The sequence below is a fragment of the Lissotriton helveticus genome, chromosome 3_1 (assembly GCF_964261635.1).
Source record: "Lissotriton helveticus chromosome 3_1, aLisHel1.1, whole genome shotgun sequence".
Lineage (NCBI taxonomy): Eukaryota > Metazoa > Chordata > Amphibia > Caudata > Salamandridae > Lissotriton > Lissotriton helveticus.
In genome coordinates, this window is record NC_136061.1 from 673,263,843 (window position 1) to 673,285,433 (window position 21,591).

The following is a 21,591-nucleotide window of genomic DNA, read 5'->3' on the forward strand; positions in this document are numbered from 1 at the left end:
ACAGTTAATATCCACGTAACCGGATATGTGTTTACGATGGATTGAATTAGTTTTGTTAATATGGCTTGTTGGCATCCACTCCGTAGATCAGTAATTCTCAGTGATTTAGAATGGTAAACCGGAAAGGATATTGAGACTCATTCTGATTGGTTAGGACTATTCCGGAAACGGAAATAATACAGTAGAGATCCATGCAACCGGATATGTAGATATGCATCGCATCCATTTCCCTCATTATGAGTAGCGGACGTAAGTGAGAACTATCTTGTGAGCCTTAAATAGATTGTGCAGGGCGGACCGGGTAGGAGACTCAGCCTGGCGGGAATTCCGTTAAAGAAAAAAGACAGGAGGGCTGCTTTGATTGGCTAACATTCGGTTTAAATGGTTACGGGTGAAATGGAACATTTGCACGCTGTTGATGGAAGACGCCAGACGTTGCCTGCCGAGACTCCCCATGTTACGGAACTACTGATATTGTTACCAGGTAAAATGGAGGGTGTAGAGGCGAGGGTCTCTTGGTAGAATTAGATGGGGGGTCTAAAAGTTGAATGTTTAAGAGTCTAGAGTCAAGACATGACCTTCTAAATACTATTTTTTTATATTTTGTGTTTATCTCTGTTTAGGGACGGCACTTGTGGAATACTTTGATATAAGGTGAGGTGCAGTATTAATATGTTTTAGTAGGGTTTTGGAGCTGTTATTTACAAAAACGGATAGATGTCTTGCATATCCATTTTGATAACTGCTCAGCCTTCTCTTCCAATAATACCCAGTGGCTGATCCTCTAGTAGAATAACTCCTAGTATTCATAAGTTTAGTGTTAGGCTTTCTTCAACTAATTGATTAGCCCTTTTTTTAAATGCCTCCCCTTAATTTCACAGTGACTACAAAGACTAAGCATTATTATCTGGGAAAGATAAAGAAGGGGAATTTCAGGCTAAGATTGGGCCAGTAGATAAATTTTCTTAAGGTAAGAAACTCATTTCTGAATAAACATTTCAATAATAAGGTTTCTCATTAAATTTGGATTCTGGTGCTTTATGTTTCCTTGGTATTTTTGTAATGACCTATCAGGGAATACTTGGTTGGGGTATACATGCAGTTTTTTAGAAAAAGTACCATTCATATATGAATTATTTTGAAGATTATAGGTGTGTACTTTACTTTTTAGTGATAAATATGGACTGTTACATTAGGAATTTTGTGAATTTGGATATTCATGTATTAAAACTCAAGGATTAGAGTTGTATTCAAATGCTATTTATTTTATCATTAGGATATTACTACAGTGGGAAACATAATTGTGGAATTCAGAATCAAGATCTTTTGTACATTTTCACAGGAGGTAGGCCTCTCACTTTCTCTTTTAATTGTTAAATCCTTTTAGGTATTGAGTTGATGGGAGTGTGTATATAACGTTTTGTTAATATAACAGAAATGTTTTTAACATTGATATTCTTTGATTCTGAGTAGATTGTCAAATAGGCAGGTGTCCTGAAAATGTAAAATTGTTGACAACTTTTTTGTTGAGTTAATATTTGTAGGATTATGTACTAAAAGTACCAGTTATTAATTCTTTTTCATGTTATTTTCTTGATAATTACAGCCCTGATGATGTCCACCTTTGGACGAAACGCGTCGGCTGTACTGACTATGTATTGATTCGTGATTGAATGAAGATATATCATTGATTGAACATTATCATCTCTGTTGAACAAAGACTGAATAAAGAACATTTGTTGGAATTCACTTTTGTGAACCTTGTAATTTCACTTGAACGTGGTCGCTCCCTCAATCTCTTTTGAATTCAAGCACAGTGAAATGGTGCATGGGCAAACTGCTGATGGAAATGTGTGTGCTCTCTTTCATCCAAACACTTATATTGACTCCTGGTGACATTTCTTTTTGATTAAAAGAACAGGAAAGTGTTTTATTCGCATATAAGGTCTATTCCAATCTTCCTTGTGCGAGCTTCAGTGTTTCACGTGCGCTGAATCTTTGGCAGCGGAAATAGGTGCATGAAGCATGGCTGTAAGTTTAGGAAAGCACCTGACAGACCCAAGTAGGATATCGATTCTTTCCATAGAGTTAAGCGTGTATACACATCCATCAGAGGTTGTGCCCTAACGGCTAGAGCGGTCGACCTCAAAGCTAGGGGTTTGAAGCTCGGCAGGGACGCTCAACATCTTGTGATTCTGGGCAAATCACATAATCTCTCCGTGCCTAACAAAGAATGAATGTGTCACTCTGTAATGCAACTGGTGCTCATGTAAAGCGCTCTGATAACTTCCGGGCTAGTTTGCGCTACATAAAACTCCTCCAAAACATATATATTCCGCAAGATGTGAAGAGAAGAAAGAGCTTTGCTATCCCTCCCGCTTATTTTGTGTTATTTTGACGGAAGAGTCGTGGAAAGCAGCGGCGGAAGGCTCCCACTGACCCACCATTGAGGTTTACAGTGTTTACCATTGCACACGTAGATGTGTATACGTTTGTTGCCACTTCACGGACGGTGGGGTAAATTGTCCCTCAGCTGAGATGATTTCACCGTGTGACTCGTTCATCTGACAGAAAGCCACGGCTACTTGACCCCTACCCCGAGGTGAACGCCCTGCTCCCTTATGGGAGATGCTGGCTGCGACCACCTCGCATTATGATACAGCGCGTTGATAGTTACGTATTTGTATTTAATGTGCCTCCTAGGTTCCCAGCTGTAGAGTGCATCTACTGACGTTCTTCCGGTGGGCGTGATTGTCAGGCATCGCTATTGGAACTACAGAACGTGTCAGTGACGGCCTTGCACACAAAGTGCCTTGAGAGTTGCAACCGTACGAGAGCTTTACTTTCTTTCCCTATGCGGTGAAGAAGGGTCGTGTAAGCAATGCTGGTGGGCTGCCTCTATTAGGCCATATTACTATGGTATGAAAGAGTCGTTATTTTTTCTGCATTAAAGGAATGGACAACGGGAGGGGGGAGGGCGGGAAAGGAACGGCCAGCGGGAGGGGGGGCGGGAAAGGAACGGCCAGCGGGAGGGGGGGCGGGAAAGGAACGGCCAGCGGGAGGGGGGGCGGGAAAGGAACCGACAGCGGGAAGGGGGACAGGAAAGGAACCACTCACCTGGACTTCCTCGGCCGGCGGTCGGCCGCCAAATGGCCCAAACAAACCTCGACGAGCCAAAAAAAAAGCCCCGCCCACCGCTGCATTACGTGGCCAAAAGAGAAAAATTCTCGGGAACGCCCCCGAATCTGGTCCGGCCTTGACGGACAGATCCGGCTCCCAATGGCTAGCCTCCATTTATGGAGCTAGCCAATGGGAGCTGGGGGACATTCCTGAAGTCCTTATTAGAATCAAAGGTTTCGCCTGCGCCGAAAAGCTGCGCAGAGCGCAGCCTTCGGCAGGCGAAACCCAAAAAGGCTGTCCGCTAACCCCGTCTAATTATAGGCCCATCAGCTTGATAGATACTACACAAAAACTGATGGGCAGGATTATTCTAGACAGAATCCAGGGGTGGATAGAGGAAAAGGCGATTTCGACTACATTCCAGGCTGGGTTTAGGATGGGCATTTCTACTCTAGATCAAATATTTAGGCTCCAGGTACTATTTTGGAAAACGGTGAGAGTGGAGGGTGGCAGCCTCTACCTCATCTTTGTTGACCTGCGGGCCGCATTTGATTTAGTGTCGAGGGAGAAGTTGTGGAGAGTATTAACAGATTTGGGCCTGCCCACCTACCTATTGAATATCTTGAATAGACTCCACATGAACAACTACGCCCAAGACAGGTGTGGGAGGCATGGGGAATTGTCGACTCGCTTCCCTGTGAAGAAGGGGGTATACCAGGGGTGCGTCCTGGCCCCAACCTTATTTTGTCTCTATATAAATGGGCTAGTAGACTATCTGCTTAGAGTAAAAGATAACGATGCCCCAAGGCTGGCGACCGGGCGGGTGCCCGCTCTGATGTTCGTAGACGACACTTTGTTGTTGTCCAAAACATCAACGGGCATTCAGCGCACCCTGGACGGCTTTGCAGCTTTCTGCACATTGCGTGGGTTAGAGATAAACTTGGATAAGACTAAATTTATGATTTTTAATCCCCCTAAACAGACTCGTCCTAACCCCCTTTTGAATGGTACTCCTCTGGAAAGAGTTAAGACTTTTGAGTGCCTAGGTATTACCTTAACGGAAAACTATGACTGGGGCTCTCAGACAGCAAAGGCGGCCCTTAGGTTATCCCAAGTGGTGGGGGGAATTAGTAAAGTGCATAGAATCTCGGATTTTAAGCCAGCGGCCCCGGTCGTAGAAATTTATAGACTTCAGACCAGAACGGCTTCTATGTACAGAACAGAACTATGGGGACACCAACGAATAACCAGCCTCATGAGGGTAGAACATGCCTTCATGAGGAATCTACTGGGTCTACCAGCAAGTACACCGTTCATTCCCTTGCATATGGACTTGGGGTTAGAACCTATAGAGGAGGCAGCAGCAGCACGGCCGATGGTGTATTGGAAGAGACTTTGATCAGTGCCTGAATTAGCTTCCTATAAAGAAGAATTTATAGAGGTGTGGGCTTCTCTAAAAACCAAGAATATTCCGTGGCTCTTGGACATCAGGGCACTCAGTAATCGGATTGGTTTATTGAGCTGTGGGAGAAGCCCGAAGAAAGTTGCCCAGGGATAACCAAAGCAGAGCTGCTGCCTCATCTCAGGTATCAGAACTTAATATCGCTACAGAGATCTACGACTGTGGGAAGACTGACGGTAGAGTTCCTCCATGTAAAAACTGAATCTAGAATGGAGGATTTTTTGGATGTAATCTATCCTTCACTTGCAAGGTAACTCTACATACATGCAGCTTAGGATTGGAAGCCTCCCACTTAGGGCATTTACCTGTAAATGGGCTAACACAGAGAATATTGCGTGCCCGGCATGTAATTACAAGCAAGAAGATGTATGCCACGTCTTGTTTTTTTGCCCTGCCTACCAGGCAATAAGGAAATGTTGGTTGATCCCACTTTGACTAAAGCCTAAGCTCCTACAATGTGCCCAAGCCTGTAGGGTCCTAAGGTATGATACCCACCCCCTATTGTCTTCGCTGTATCACTGTTTCTATTTGGTATGTGGCGTAGACGGGAAAGCTTTTTATAACAACTGGGCACACTTATCTATTTTATAAGATCCATATTGATAACTATCAAGTTTAATCCAATTTTAGGTCTAAATTTTATTGGATATGTAATTTATTGTTTTATTATTCTGTTCTTGTATGTATGTATTTTATATGCACTTTTATGGTCTGTGGTGACCAAAATAAAGTTATCAATGATGATGATGAAAAATAGCAGAGGAAATAGCAGAGAAAGTGGAGGAAAAATAGAAATGGAGGCGCCACATTAGAGAATTGCCAACGAAAATTGCAGCCTTTCCAAATCTAAGCAATGAATAAAAGAGAAGAATCCTGCTGGGAGAAAGGCAGACGAGTAGGAGAAAGATTTGAAAAAATCGACATGTAGGCCCAGAGATAAACAGGAATGTGTTGCCCCCAACCATGTACCAGCTCAGAGAGCCGATGAACTAGGGTCAGACCAGATGTACGCTACCACGTGCATATGTGGCAATGCTACGTGTAAATCAGGTTTAGAACTACTGATCTGGACAATGAAGCCTTATGCCATCGCACCTTATTGCTTTGCATTATCCTGCCATCTAGTGGTAGATGAAAAGTTGGCCAAGCGTTCGGAAGCGGAACCTAGTAAATAAAGCACACTGACCAGAAGTCCACAATGCCCTCGATTCTTCTCAGTCCATGATTATAATAATTTGCAATGCACTTAGTTTACCCATTACCACCACGTCAGTACCAACTATCAAATGCGGCAGGACCACATCGCAAATAGTTTTAGAGAGAGAATGGGTTTGCGTTGAGAGAGCAGGAAGCAGTGGCGCTCTGAGCAGTGTGATCTTGTTGCTGAGATGGTTGTGCGGTAGGCACGCGGTGCAGAACAGGACAGGGGAACACAAACCCAATAGGAAAAACAACCCCTGAGATGGTGTAGGGAGGCCTAAACCAAAGGGAAGAAGAACAAATCCTGTCCATGTGAATAAAGTTTTTTATAAGTCAAGTGTTGGTCAGTACAGAAAATAGTAGCCAGCCGACACGTGTTTTGTCACACCGTGAAGGAGATGTGACTCATCAGGGCTAAGGAAAGGCACAAAAGGAAGGACAATAGGTGGGGGAAAAGAAATGAAAACAAAATTAAAATGACTTATTTTTTTAAAAGAAGGGGGTGTAAAAGCCATCCAAGTAAAGGAATGTTCATTTAAACACTGAATGGTGGCTAGGTGTAAGAGTGAAAATGCTAGGTGACTGTGGAGACCCTATGGTGCGTAAAAAACACAAGTTGTGAAATGACACCAGATAACGGAAATCCCAAAATGAAGTGCACAGTGATGCATTCAAAACACGGGCAAAGGCCATTAAAATCTGAGAAACGGGTGCTCAGATCTGTCTGTGTGTAGTGTCCTGGATGTGGACTCCTGAGTCATCGAAAAGAAGACAAAAAAGAAAAACAAACGTTGCAGCGCTTGTTCAGTCTGCGACGTTTGTTTTTGTTTTTTTTATTTTCTCGACTGACCAATACTTGACTTATAAAAAACTTTATTCACATGAACCTTTCTATCCGACGTTTTTTGAACTTTGAAGCAATAATTTTCTCTCAGCAGATTTACTAGTCCTCACACTAGGACTACAAACTACACTTGCGTGTGCACAGGATTTGTTCTTCTTCCACATCGCAAATAAGCCTGGTGGAACCCAGCGGAGAGGGCATGGCGCAGACAATTACTTTCTGTGCGGGGTCGTTAGATTGTTAGGGAGGCCCTGCTTTCCTGGACCGGGGGCGCAGAGTAGGCCGAGGACAGTACTCGAAGCCATTTACTGTTTGGCACTTGAAACGCCATGCTCCCCGTCCATGAAGGATTTCAAGTTACAGAGCAGAGCCACTGTGTCATATGTACCACCGAAGATACAGATCTTATGTCCTAACAAGTAAAGGTCTCCGTTTGGGGACAATAGAAATCAGTAATCGCAGGCGATACCGTCCGTGCCAGATGGCGGGGAACCAACAGCCTAGAGCCCATGAGAACGGGCTCCAAAGGTTCCCAATGGCTGACAGGAGCCATTCAAATACTTTGTGTAACTCTAACTCCACATCCCACCCCTCTCATCTACCATACACACACGCGCACACACACTATTCTACAGTCTTTTCAAGAACACTTTAATGGGTGAAGATCGCATGGTTTAGATATAACAATGAACAAGTTAAAATAAAAGTCGCACCTGCTCCGCTTGCGTCATCGGGACTTAAATGCCACTTACCAGCTCAAGCCCAGGTGTGCCGAAACCACTCAGCCGTATAACACTACAGGAATTAATGCATACAAGTACATGCACCAACCCCTCCCTTCATTCGTGCACACACTGCCCGGGGGTGACGCCCAGAGTGAACCCGCACAGCTGTCGCCACTCACCTCCAGGAGTCGCAGAGTCCCCGTCACATTCACCTTGTAGTATTCGAGGGGCTTTTCCACAGACTCCCCCACGGCCTTCAGCCCGGCAAAGTGCAGCACAGCCGAGAACTTGTGCTAAGGGCAAAGAAAGAGAGGCCCGGTGAGACGTGATCTACAATAAAGTGCAGTAATTCAAAGCGCTGCGCTGCCCATCAAGGACACCTGCAAAGTGCATGCTACCAGCTGAGACACTGCAGCTCACAGATCCAGTACTCTCACCCTCACTGGCACAGTGCAGCACCTTAGTCAAGTGTCCGCTCACTCAAACACTGAAACCCCTTGCTGTAATGCCAGATCGATGGACAGTAACGCTGCAGCGCCTGCTCCCCTGCACCCGCAATGCCCCGCACGCTCCTGCCATTCACCCAGAGACACTGGCGACTCCCTGCTCTAGTGTACATTCATTTAATGCCTGCTCACCCATAGTAATGCCCACTCACCCATAGTAATGCCCAGTCCAGTGACCGGCCTCCACACACACACAAATACAGCAGCGCCTTGAATCCAGTCAAATCCGCTCGAGCCGTGAACTGCAGCACCTGCGCCTGCTTGCTCGTCCACAGAGGAACCCGGCAGCATCCCGCGTCGATGCGCAATCTACCAAACCGGGCCCCTCTCATTCGCAGCTCTACTCCCCACACTAGTATCTCCACTGCCTGCTACCCAGATAGGAACACTGCTGCAACCTGTGCCAGGGCAAAGTCACTTAATCCGGAACACTGGAGCGCATGCTCTAGACTAGAGCCTTCCACCCGCACAAACCAAGCTCTAGGCGCACTCACCCTGAGGGGCGCAATGACGCACCATACTCTAGTGCCGTGGGCTTACGTCTGGCCCCATGCACGGAAATGCAGGCAGTTGGAATTCGAGACAAATGTTAATTGGGAGCCTATCATTCGGGTGGGAGGCCTAGAGTGGAGTGGACAGGCCTTTTATTCCACTGGGAATTCCCCCAGTGGTTTGGAGCCGGGTTTTGACAGCCCAGGGCCACTCCCGAGGCCTCTCTTTACTCCTGAGGCCTCTCTTACTTTCCCCAGCTCCCAGAGGTCAACAGCAGCAGGCAGGAGGAGGCTTCAGCAAATAGAGAGAAAGTAAGAGGAGGGGGAGGCAGGGAGGGGGAGGCAGAGAGGAGGTGGTCAGAGAGGAAGAAGAGAGAGGAGAGAGGGAGGATAGATGGATAGATAAAGGGAAAGAGAGAGACTGCTTGACGAGAGGAAGGGAATATGCGGTGTTTAGCATTTGTGCCAGGCAGGGCTCGAGTCGGGGGTCCACGCGGGTGGACGGCATCCCCCCACTCTTTTCACAGGGTGGACGCCGTCCACCCTGCCAAGTAGCTGGGCCCCACAGAAATATGCTGAATGTGTCCCGGTGAAAATTTCAGACACCGGGACACGTTTAGCACGTGACGTCACGAGGTCATTTGCATACTATCAGTCCCCCCACTTCTTTTTATAGGACTTGTGCCCTGGTGCCAGGGCTCCTTTTCGTGCCCCAGTCCAGCTCTGTTGGACGGTGTCAGATCTCTGACCTTCCTCAATCTTTCTGCAAAGATCACCATCAACATGCTATCGTACAGAGTGGACTCGTGACAAATTTACGGCTCGGCCCTACAGTGGATATGACCGACTGTTTTCAGGTTGTTTCTCTGTCCTCATCATTGCCATCTCATTCATTTCAATTGTGGGGTCCCAAAACACAAAACAATAAGCTGTGTCTCCGCCTTGTAGGTTTCTAGTAAACCGATGCACCCCTTGAAAATCCAATACTTTAAATATGCCAATGAAACGCAGCTTCCTTTCAGATTTCTTCCTTCCATGGTCAGAGAAAAAAAACATCTTAAATCGTTTACCGGCTGTTGATGCTCAGATAACACAAAACTGGTTGAAGATGAAACTTTCAAACCAGTTGAGGTGGTCTGGAGCCCCCCATTCCCAATCATCCTGGGTGTATTTAGCACATGTAAGTATGGCGTCCAGAACGGAGTCATCCATCAACCCAGTTGGCAATGTCAACAACTTGGGAGTAACCATGGATGCTCCCATTACAATGGCCCCCGCACACTTCAAGCATAGTCAATGCAAGGTTGTCCCTTCAGCAAATCATGAAAAGATCTTAAACTTTTTGAATATCCAGGGTACAAAACAGGTAGTGTTGACCTGGATTACGTCTCGTCTTAACTATGTGAACATGTCTTCTCTTGGCCTCATCCAATATCTGATTTAGAACGTGCAATGAAGTGACATGGATTCTATTCCACTGGAATACGAAGACCCACACATCTTACAAACCTAGTTGCAGATAAAGAATCAATTTAAAATAAAGCCTGTTGTGCAGCATTTGAACCAATTCATAAATGTGGTCTGCCTTTCTCATAAAAGTAAGTTCTGGCTCTACGCTGCTCTAAGAGCCTGACATTGTACTGCATGTAAGCCTCCCTCTCTCGTAGATTCAGCCAGAGATGGGCTAATTGTCAGTTCTATTCATTCCTACCAGTCGAATTCTAGAAAAACAAAATGGTTCAATTACCACAGTCAACTCTTGCCCTTTTTACCATGTAGTGAAGTGGTTGCTCATTCAATCCCGGGCGCAAAAGCGCCACCATAGTATTGACAGTTGCTTTATAAAGAAAAATCCAGAACACAGCACGCCCACTTGGTACAACGCGGAACCCACTGCTAGTATTAACTCCTCTCTACCGGTACATGTAGGCATTCTGCTCTAGCACAGTGTTCACCTGAACACTCCAAACCTTGCTGCTTAGTCCATTTACATCAAACACTCAGCATCCTGATCTAGCAGCCACAACAGTATTAGAACAAAGCAGCAGCATACTCTAGTACGCCTACAGCCTGCTCACCCACACAGTAGTGTGGTAGCACACCAGCCAAGAAATAGTTTGCAAACGCTGAAGCACAGCCAAATATTCTTTCTAGTGCACAGACACCCAGACTAAAATTATGCAACACTCTGCTCTAATCCTCACTTGATGCCTTCAGTAATACTACAGGACCTTGCTCTAATGCTCACTCTCCCACAGTGAAATACTGCAGCACCCTGCTCTAATCCTCTTTCACACACTGGAATACTGCAGCACCCTGCTCTATTCCTCATTCACACACTGGAATACTGCAGCACCCTGCTCTATTCCTCATTCACACACTGGAATACTGCAGCACCCTGCTCTATTCCTCATTCACACACTGGAATACTACAGCACCCTGCTCTATTCCTCATTCACACACTGGAATACTGCAGCATCCTGCTCTATTCCTCATTCACACACTGGAATACTGCAGCACCCTGCTCTATTCCTCATCCACACATTGGAATACTGCAGCACCCTGCTCTATTCCTCATTCACACACTGGAATACTGCAGCACCCTGCTCTAATCCTCTTTCACACACTGGAATACTGCAGCACCCTGCTCTATTCCTCATTCACACACTGGAATACTGCAGCACCCTGCTCTAATCCTCTTTCACACACTGGAATACTGCAGCACCCTGCTCTATTCCTCATCCACACATTGGAATACTGCAGCACCCTGCTCTATTCCTCATTCACACACTGAAATACTGCAGCACCCTGCTCTATTCCTCATTCACACACTAGAATACTGCAGCACCCTGCTCTATTCCTCATTCACACACTGGAATACTGCAGCACCCTGCTCTATTCCTCATTCACACACTGGAATACTGCAGCACCCTGCTCTATTCCTCATTCACACACTGGAATACTGCAGCACCCTGCTCTATTCCTCATTCACACACTGGAATACTGCAGCACCCTGCTCTATTCCTCATTCACACACTGGAATACTGCAGCACCCTGCTCTATTCCTCATTCACACACTGGAATGCTGCAGCACCCTGCTCTAATCCTCATTCACACACTGGAATACTGCAGCACCCTGCTCTAATCCTCATTCACACACTGGAATACTGCAGCATCCTGCTCTATTCCTCATTCACACACTGGAATACTGCAGCACCCTGCTCTATTCCTCATTCACACACTGGAATACTGCAGCACCCTGCTCTATTCCTCATTCACACACTGGAATACTGCAGCACCCTGCTCTATTCCTCATTCACACACTGGAATACTGCAGCACCCTGCTCTATTCCTCATTCACACACTGGAATACTGCAGCACCCTGCTCTAATCCTCATTCACACACTGGAATACTGCAGCACCCTGCTCTATTCCTCATCCACACACTGGAATACTGCAGCACCCTGCTCTATTCCTCATTCACACACTGGAATACTGCAGCACCCTTCTCTATTCCTCATTCACACACTGGAATACTGCAGCACCCTGCTCTATTCCTCTTTCACACACTGGAACACTGCATCACCCTGCTCTATTCCTCATTCACACACTGGAATACTGCAGCACCCTGCTCTATTCCTCATTCACACACTGGAATACTGCAGCACCCTGCACTATTCCTCATTCACACACTGGAATACTGCAGCACCCTGCTCTAATCCTCATTCACACACTGGAATACTGCAGCATCCTGCTCTATTCCTCATCCACACACTGGAATACTGTAGCACCCTGCTCTATTCCTCATCCACACACTGGAATACTGCAGCACCCTGCTCTATTCCTCATTCACACACTGGAATACTGCAGCACCCTGCTCTATTCCTCATTCAAACACTGGAATACTGCAGCACCCTGCTCTAATCCTCATTCACACACTGGAATACTGCAGCACCCTGCTCTATTCCTCATCCACTCACTGGAATACTGCAGCACCCTGCTCTATTCCTCATTCACACACTGGAATACTGCAGCACCCTGCTCTATTCCTCATTCACACACTGGAATACTGCAGCACCCTGCTCTATTCCTCATTCACACACTGGAATACTGCAGCACCCTGCTCTATTCCTCATTCACACACTGGAATACTGCAGCACCCTGCTCTAATCCTCATTCACACACTGGAATACTGCAGCACCCTGCTCTAATCCTCATTCACACACTGGAATACGGCAGCACCCTGCTCTATTCCTCATTCACACACTGGAATACCGCAGCACCCTGCTCTATTCCTCATTCACACACTGGAATACCGCAGCACCCTGCTCTAATCCTCATTCACACACTGGAATACCGCAGCATCCTGCTCTATTCCTCATCCACACACTGGAATACCGCAGCACCCTGCTCTATTCCTCATCCACACACTGGAATACTGCAGCACCCTGCTCTATTCCTCATCCACACACTGGAATACTGCAGCACCCTGCTCTATTCCTCATTCACACACTGGAATACTGCAGCACCCTGCTCTATTCCTCATTCACACACTGGAATACTGCAGCACCCTGCTCTATTCCTCATTCACACACTGGAATACTGCAGCACCCTGCTCTATTCCTCATTCACACACTGGAATACCGCAGCACCCTGCTCTAATCCTCATTCACACACTGGAATACTGCAGCACCCCGCTCTAATCCTCATTCACACACTGGAATACTGCAGCACCCCGCTCTATTCCTCATTCACACACTGGAATACTGCAGCACCCTGCTCTAATCCTCATTCACACACTGGAATACTGCAGCACCCTGCTCTAATCCTCATTCACACACTGGAATACGGCAGCACCCTGCTCTATTCCTCATTCACACACTGGAATACCGCAGCACCCTGCTCTATTCCTCATTCACACACTGGAATACCGCAGCACCCTGCTCTAATCCTCATTCACACACTGGAATACCGCAGCATCCTGCTCTATTCCTCATCCACACACTGGAATACCGCAGCACCCTGCTCTATTCCTCATTCACACACTGGAATACCGCAGCATCCTGCTCTATTCCTCATCCACGCACTGGAATACTGCAGCACCCTGCTCTATTCCTCATTCACACACCGGAATACTGCAGCACCCTGCTCTATTCCTCATCCACACACTGGAATACTGCAGCACCCTCCACACACTGGAATACTGCAGCACCCTGCTCTATTCCTTATTCACACACTGGAATACTGCAGCACCCTGCTCTATTCCTCATTCACACACTGGAATACTGCAGCATCCTGCTCTATTCCTCATTCACACATTGGAATACTGCAGCACCCTGCTCTATTCCTCATTCACACACTAGAATACTGCAGCACCCTGCTCTATTCCTCATTCACACACTGGAATACTGCAGCATCCTGCTCTATTCCTCATTCACACACTGGAATACTGCAGCACCCTGCTCTATTCCTCATTCACACACTGGAATACTGCAGCACCCTGCTCTATTCCTCATTCACACACTGGAATACTGCAGCACCCTGCTCTATTCCTCATCCACACATTGGAATACTGCAGCATCCTGCTCTATTCCTCATTCACACACTGGAATACTGCAGCACCCTGCTCTATTCCTCATTCACACACTGGAATACTGCAGCACCCTGCTCTATTCCTCATTCACACACTGGAATACTGCAGCACCCTGCTCTATTCCTCATTCACACACTGGAATACTACAGCACCCTGCTCTATTCCTCATTCACACACTGGAATACTGCAGCACCCTGCTCTATTTCTCATTCGCACACTGGAATACTACAGCACCCTGCTCTATTCCTCATTCACATACTGGAATTCTGCAGCACCCTGCTCTATTCCTCACTCACACACTGGAATACTGCAGCACCCTGCTCTATTCCTCACTCACACACTGGAATACTGCAGCACCCTGCTCTATTCCTCATCCACACATTGGAATACTGCAGCATCCTGCTCTATTCCTCATTCACACACTGGAATACTGCAGCACCCTGCTCTATTCCTCATTCACACACTGGAATACTGCAGCACCCTGCTCTATTCCTCATTCACACACTGGAATACTGCAGCACCCTGCTCTATTCCTCATTCACACACTGGAATACTACAGCACCCTGCTCTATTCCTCATTCACACACTGGAATACTGCAGCACCCTGCTCTATTCCTCACTCACACACTGGAATACTGCAGCACCCTGCTCTATTCCTCACTCACACACTGGAATACTGCAGCACCCTGCTCTATTCCTCATTCACACACTGGAATACTGCAGCATCCTGCTCTATTCCTCATTCACACACTGGAATACTACAGCACCCTGCTCTATTTCTCACTCACACACTGGAATACTGCAGCACCCTGCTCTATTCCTCACTCACACACTGGAATACTGCAGCACCCTGCTCTATTCCTCATTCACACACTGGAATACTGCAGCATCCTGCTCTATTCCTCATTCACACACTGGAATACTACAGCACCCTGCTCTATTTCTCATTCACACACTGGAATACTACAGCACCCTGCTCTATTCCTCATTCACACACTGGAATACTGCAGCACCCTGCTCTATTCCTCACTCACACACTGGAATACTGCAGCACCCTGCTCTATTCCTCACTCACACACTGGAATACTGCAGCACCCTGCTCTATTCCTCATTCACACACTGGAATACTGCAGCACCCTGCTCTATTCCTCACTCACACACTGGAATACTGCAGCACCCTGCTCTATTCCTCACTCACACACTGGAATACTGCAGCACCCTGCTCTATTCCTCATTCACACACACTGGAATTCATTAAGGCATAAATCAGCAGATTTTAGGATTGGTTTAATAAGAGATGCTGGTGTAATGTTGTCGTAGTAATTCATGTGTTTGATATTATTTGTAGTTGTTGATCCACATATTCATGTATTGTGTTGTGCTTATGAATATTGTCAATTATTGTAAATTGTTTTTTTTGTGTCACGCTTACACATATGAATGTCGTAAATGGATCATAGTATGTTGTAAATACTTGCGATCAAATTCCCGCATGCCTAGGAACAGATGGACTAGACATTGGAGTCTGCCTAAATAAATAGCAGCAACTAAAAGTGGAGACCAGGTAATTTTTTCTTGATAAATTGGTTATGTCCCACCTGGTCCCTTATGGAGAAGACCCCCCCCCCGTCTTTCATACCTCAGTAGTACTACAGCACCCTGCTCTAATACTCACTCTCCCACACTGAAATACTGCAGCACTCTGCTCCAATCCTCTCTCACACTGGAATAGTGCAGCAACCATGCTTATCCTGAATCACTCCCAGTGGAATACTGCAGCCCCTGCCATAATCCGCACTCATCAACAATAAACTCCTGCAGAACCCTGCCCTAATCCTCGTGCATAAACTGCACTCCTGCAGCACCTTGCTCAAGTGCTTATGAGTCCTCTCTCGATCTCCTCACTGGGGCAAACTGCAGCACTTTGTTGTAATCCGCTCTTATTCTAGAACACAGGACAATTCAGCTTGAATGCCCTCTGATAACAGAATACTGCACCGCCTAACTCTATTGCCCAAACACATTGGAATAATGGAACACCCACCCTCTGGACCCCACAGTGGAACACTACAACCTTCTGCTCTAGTGCTTACTCACCCAAACCTGAACAGCACAGTACAATGCTTGCTCGCCCTAACTTGAATGCTGGAACACCCTTCTCTAGTGGAGACACCTGAAAAAGGGAAAGCCATGACGTGAAGGGGCGTAGATAAGACAATTGGCCATACGAGGCAAGTTCCTCAGGATGGAGGGCTCCATGGTCAGACATAAGGAAAACTCACCTGATAGATACCAGTGGCAGTGAACACAAAGATACACCAAATGGCCTCAGACTCACAACGAAGGGATACCAAGTGCAGAGACAATAGGAAAGGCTGCCAGACTCAAAAAGAAAGTAAACAGATGCACTGGCATGAAGATGGCATGCCTAGAGCAGAGACGGTCTAAAAGGGACCCGAGGCAAAGTTTGCCTTTTTTGTGCCCAGTAAATATGTACTCTTCTCTGTGTTCTCGGCTTGCACAGAGCAGGAGTACACGCCCATCCATGGAGCACAATATTACCAGTGTCCTCAGTCACCTTGTGGAAGAGTCTGTCCAAGGCTGCAGCATCGAGGACATCCACCTGCTCAAAATCAATCTTCTTCCCCACAATCTCCTCCACTCGCCGTAGGCTCTCAGGAACCCCACCTTCTCCTGCAATAAGAACACAGGTTCAGATACAAAACAAGCGGGCCCACCACATAAAGGGCCAGACCCAACTACCCTTTCACAGGAGTCCTGTGCCAAACATCACATCCTATCCTGACTCTCCACGGGCTCTGCATTATTAGGTGCCTGAAGTGTCTTCTTCCAAAACAGAAAACTTTCCTCAACTCTCTGTGACTTTTTCCCCCTCTCCTCCCGAGTGTGCCAGGCTTTCCTCCCCAAAACTCTCAATCTCCCAGCCAAAACAAGATCCCACCCTCCAAGCCCGCTTCTCTTGGCCTTGGACCTTCACATGGCCAAGGAGCAGTAGATGGCACATTTTAGGATGGGGGACTACTTTTTCTTACCCTGAATGGCATTATGAAAGTTGTCGATGACCACTGGGTGGTAGCCAATCTGCAGCAATTCCAGGACACAATGGCTTCCAATGTATCCCGCTCCTCCGGCAACAAGAACCTTCTTTGCCATGTCTACACACACAAAAAAAAAGAGTAGCAAATTTAGACAGGCTGTGGGTCAAGGTCAACAGGAGAGTGATACAACGTGAGCAAGGAGGCGGTTTCCAATATTTAAGTTTTACAGTGCATTATACATTTGGGTAACAAGCGATGATAAAACCTGTGCTTGGCTTTTCATACAAGATGCTTACAGGTCAACAAACACGACACTCACATGTTCATATCAACACTCATATGTAACTGTGTGAGGAGCCTCCTGCATGTGCCCATCAACCAGGGGAAGGAAACATGAGGTGATGAAGAGTAGGTCCTCGTGTGCCAACAGTTTACCAAAACAAAATAAATTTCAGAAGGTAAGGGGAAACGGGTTAAAGATGTTGGTAGCCTCAATCAACCCTGAGTTTTCGGAAACTAGACTGTGTGAAACTGAAGGCCCTAAAGATGCACTACAGACGCCCTGAGGATGGGTACTACTAAGCCCACCCTGCCCTGTACAGATAGGCGATTGTGTTAGACTACTGACCACACAGCACAGGCTGAAATGAGTGGACAGTAAGCAGAGTGTGAATGGCACTACATATACTGCAGTGCGGAAAGTGAGAGCCGGTGGGCTGCAGAACACATGCTGCAGACGGTGTGAGACCACAGTCTGCCCAACGTATGCTGAAGACGAGGCGATACTGCAGCTATTGAGACTGTGGGACTATGAGACATGGAGCACATGCTGCAGTTATAGGGACTTATACATCTACTTTTTATAAACCCTGTCACAAAGAAACTGGCAACAAGGAGAAACGTGGCAGTAAATCAGCTCTGCTTAATTAGTTGCAATGTCTGTGTTTTAAAATATCTTATAGGGTTACGGAACCTGCTGCTGAGATCTTTGCGTGCCAGCTAAATCTCAGGGAATAATAATACTGGTAAAAAGCTCTGGAGGACGACTCTTTTCCATGATAGATCTGTGTTTTGTCTAGTCCTAGTTTGAATCAAAGTAGCATAGACGGTTAATATGTCTCCTGCAAACCACATTATGTAACATGCAGGTGAGAGATTTTAGATTTATGTAAATGGGTAAGTGGGGTACTGCTTTTAAGACAGAGATCCTTTTATTTGCAGGTCATAAATTGTAATCCTTCTAACATAGCACGGTGAGGTATGAAGGACATGTGACTCCTACACCTTGTAACCCTCACTGCATTATGCAACACATCCGTAATATTGATGTACACACATACGATTTATTGTCAATGTATAATCTGGATGTCTAATGTAAAGCGCTCGGACACCCTGCATTGGGATGACTAACGCTAAAGAGCTCTAACAGAAATAAAACGAAATAGTGGTATTTACATTTTTATTTCCTTAAAAACTTGGGGAGACCAACACATTTGACATTCTTAAAATGTTTATATATCTCTTACATACAAGGCCTGGACAAAGTCAAAAGCATTTCTCTCTTAAGCATCTGTGAAGTGATAACATGTGAGCCTTTGTTTCCCCTCCATTGCATATAGGTGTGAGCCCCACAACCCCACATAGCTCCCAGCCAGTATACACCAAGAGGCCTAATGACCCCTTCACTATGGCATTTGCTACGGACGATGTTGGAATCTAAAACCCCTTTCCCAGTCAGTACATTGATGTTCAGATCAAAGCAGACAACGTGCAGGCACTGCTGAAAGTGTCCTGGTGAGATTACACTGGGGCGAGTTAAGCATATTTCTGTGAATTCTGCGCTAAGTAGCAAAGGACGTGGCATTCTACTGAAAGTAGCCAGCTTTGGAGCAGGGTAGACGGCGTCTCTGAAAATAGTGGATCGATGGCGTCTACCCTCGACTCGAGCCCTGGACTGTGGACAGTACAAGCGGAAAGTGGGGTAAGACTTAGTCACACAACACAATGCAGACAGGGAGAGGCAGCAGGCAGCACACACTACAGCTGGCGCGAGACTGCGGGATGCACAGTACACGCTGCAGCAGGTGACACGAGCATTTGGAACGCAACGACTGAAGGTGGCATTAGACGTCAGCCCACACAGCACATGCACATGCTGCAGAGAATGCGACTGTGGACAGTTGAGGTTGCGCGCCATGGTTGCGCGGCGTAAGCCTGCGGCCAGTGCACGCTGTAGGCAGTGTGAAAAGGGGGGGCCCTCGGCCCCCCGCACGCATGGCGGCGCGGCGACCGTCGCCCCCCCTTTCCCCATTGTTGTCACTCGGCGGTGGGGGCGTGCCCTGGGGGGCGCGACTCACCGCCGATTGGCCGGCGGCCTCCCTGACCCGGATCCAAGGTAGAAGGTCCGGGTCAGGGGGGGCGGGCTATAGGAGGGGCCGCCTGGCCCCTCGGGAATAAAGAGGTGGGGAGCGCCCAGGAGACCCCCTTGTCCCTGGACGCTCCCTCGCTGAACGGTGTGCCCCGCGCTCGGGGCTTCTTTGTTTTAGTGATTTCTCTCGTTTATTTTTCAGGTGTGCGGTGAAGAGCGTGGAGCAGAGCGGGATTGTCGAGCACTGATCTCCAGAGCCGCCGCGTTGGGCCAGCCTCGTCATTCGGGCGGAGAACGTCTTTGTCGGTGTTTAATTATTTTCGCTTCTCTTTAGCGTGGTGGAGCGGGGGACGAGACGAGGAACATCGCTTCGCGGGTTGCTGAAGCGGGTTGCTGAAGCGGGTGAGGATCCACGCCGCAGGCGCCGGGAGCGGCCGAGGAAGCGTGGTGCGGCCCGTGGTAGAGGCCTGTAAGGTATCGTGTGGGGACGGGGGGTAGCAGGTATCGAGGCGCTGACTTCACAAGCGCGCCGGTTGGTAAAGGGGGATCGCGAGCGGGCAATTGCCGTCGCATTCTGTTGCCCTTCGTGTTGGAAAACCAGTATAACAAAGAACTTGCTTGCTTCCTTAATTATTTGGCGCGCATTCACGCGCATTCCCGCATTCTGTGGCATTACGTGTAGCGAGAGAAAGCTGTGTTTTATTTTGATTAGGCAATTGTTTGGGCGCGCAGTCTCGCGCATTCTCACTCGCGCCTAAACGAAGTAAAGCAGGGTCCACCAGGGTAGCACCTGGATGGGAGACCCTATGTGAATATTGCACAATTGTTAAGAAGATACGATCTCCACGGCTGCACGACATTTATTAATAAGTAATTGAGGTTCATGATTGGAAACAAAGTGTTTATTGTAGAAAAAATGGGGGATGTTAGTAACTGAGTGATTGGTTGTTCATATCATTACACAAAGTGTGCAGTACAGTGCAGTTGCAGGTGCAGTATTTGCCTGGTCTTGTTTAGGAGGGATATTGTGAATTGTGCTGATATAATTGCTGTGTGGTATGAATTATTAAGCGACTGGTTCAAATAGTGTCACAAAAGCGTAGGAGGCTGCGCAACACAGGAGAATAAGTGCAAGCCTTTGCGCAGAATTATACCGCCTATTCCACAAGTGTCATTTTCGAGGTCGCTGATATAAGGTTTTACTAGTGCCCCACAGCAACTGTGTGGTTAACAGAGAAGGCTCAACGGTCCCCTCTATTGAGGTCGGGTTTTCTAAAACGCTTTCCTGCTTTATTACACGTATTAATTCTTGTTTTTCAATTCCAGGCAACCTTAACTACATTATTGGCACATTTCACTCGCAGACAGGGCACACGACGTGGTGAGGGCCGTGACCGCAGATCATCACCACCGGCGAGTGCACGGGACCGGTCGGTAAGAGGGGTACGGGGGGCTAGCATTCATTGCTCCAGGTGGCCGCTGGGTGGGTCTACATTAGGTTTACTCACCCCCTTACATAAGCGGACAAGCCGCTAGTGTTGCGGTCGCCGTTGCATGGTGCTGAAAGCCCCCTGGTGACCCTCCATCAAAAAGGTACACATAGTTGACCTGTTGTGATATTAAGAGAGTAGGCTGCGGTTGTTTGGGGTGGTATCATGCCAGGTCCGGGGGTGGAAAAAGTGGGTCCAACATGGAGGCTATGATGCGGGCCATGATGCGTGAGATGAGTGAAATTAAGCAGCAGCTAGGGAAAGTAGATGAGCTGGAAGCACGGTTGAATGAGAGGCATGGTGATGCCCCGGGCCCATCGGGCAGGCCTATCCGCCGGAAGGTGGCACCAGTGCCAAGGGGGGAATTTGTCACCCCACCTAGGAAGTCTAAGTCCAAGAGACCCAAGTATGCTGCCCCCACCCCAGGGTCAGTAGAGCCGGTACCTGCTGTGCCGCCGGCGGTCGTCCCACCCCCGCATATACCTATGCCTACACCCCTTGCCCCCGTGGCGCCGGTGCCTGTAGGTCAACCAGTAGACGCTGGGTCTGCTCCCCCACCGGTGCCCACAATCCCGGGTACGGGCTCGCCACACCCGGCACCCGCCTTGCCTGCTGCGCCGGTACCACCGGGCATAACCCCAGTGGTACCTGTTGTCCCGGGTGGGAATTTAGATTCAATGCCACCTGAACTGTTGTCCCAGATAACGGCCTTGATGCCATGGCTCCAAAAAGG

General features: G+C 47.6%; 1 protein-coding gene across 5 annotated transcripts in view; it reads right to left on the reverse strand.

Annotated features, from left to right (window-relative positions):
- The window catches only part of GALE (UDP-galactose-4-epimerase), a 136,114-nt gene that overhangs the window by 54,621 nt on the left and 59,902 nt on the right, over nucleotides 1–21,591 (reverse strand). For all 5 annotated transcript variants that reach the window (XM_078680812.1, XM_078680814.1, XM_078680816.1 and 2 more), the window contains 3 exons: nucleotides 16,995–17,117; nucleotides 16,520–16,635; nucleotides 7,531–7,644 (listed from right to left, as the gene is read on the reverse strand). In XM_078680812.1, the coding sequence (XP_078536938.1) occupies nucleotides 7,531–7,644; nucleotides 16,520–16,635; nucleotides 16,995–17,115 (351 nt within the window). In that variant the 5' untranslated portion in view covers nucleotides 17,116–17,117. The remainder of the gene's footprint in view (nucleotides 1–7,530; nucleotides 7,645–16,519; nucleotides 16,636–16,994; nucleotides 17,118–21,591) is intronic.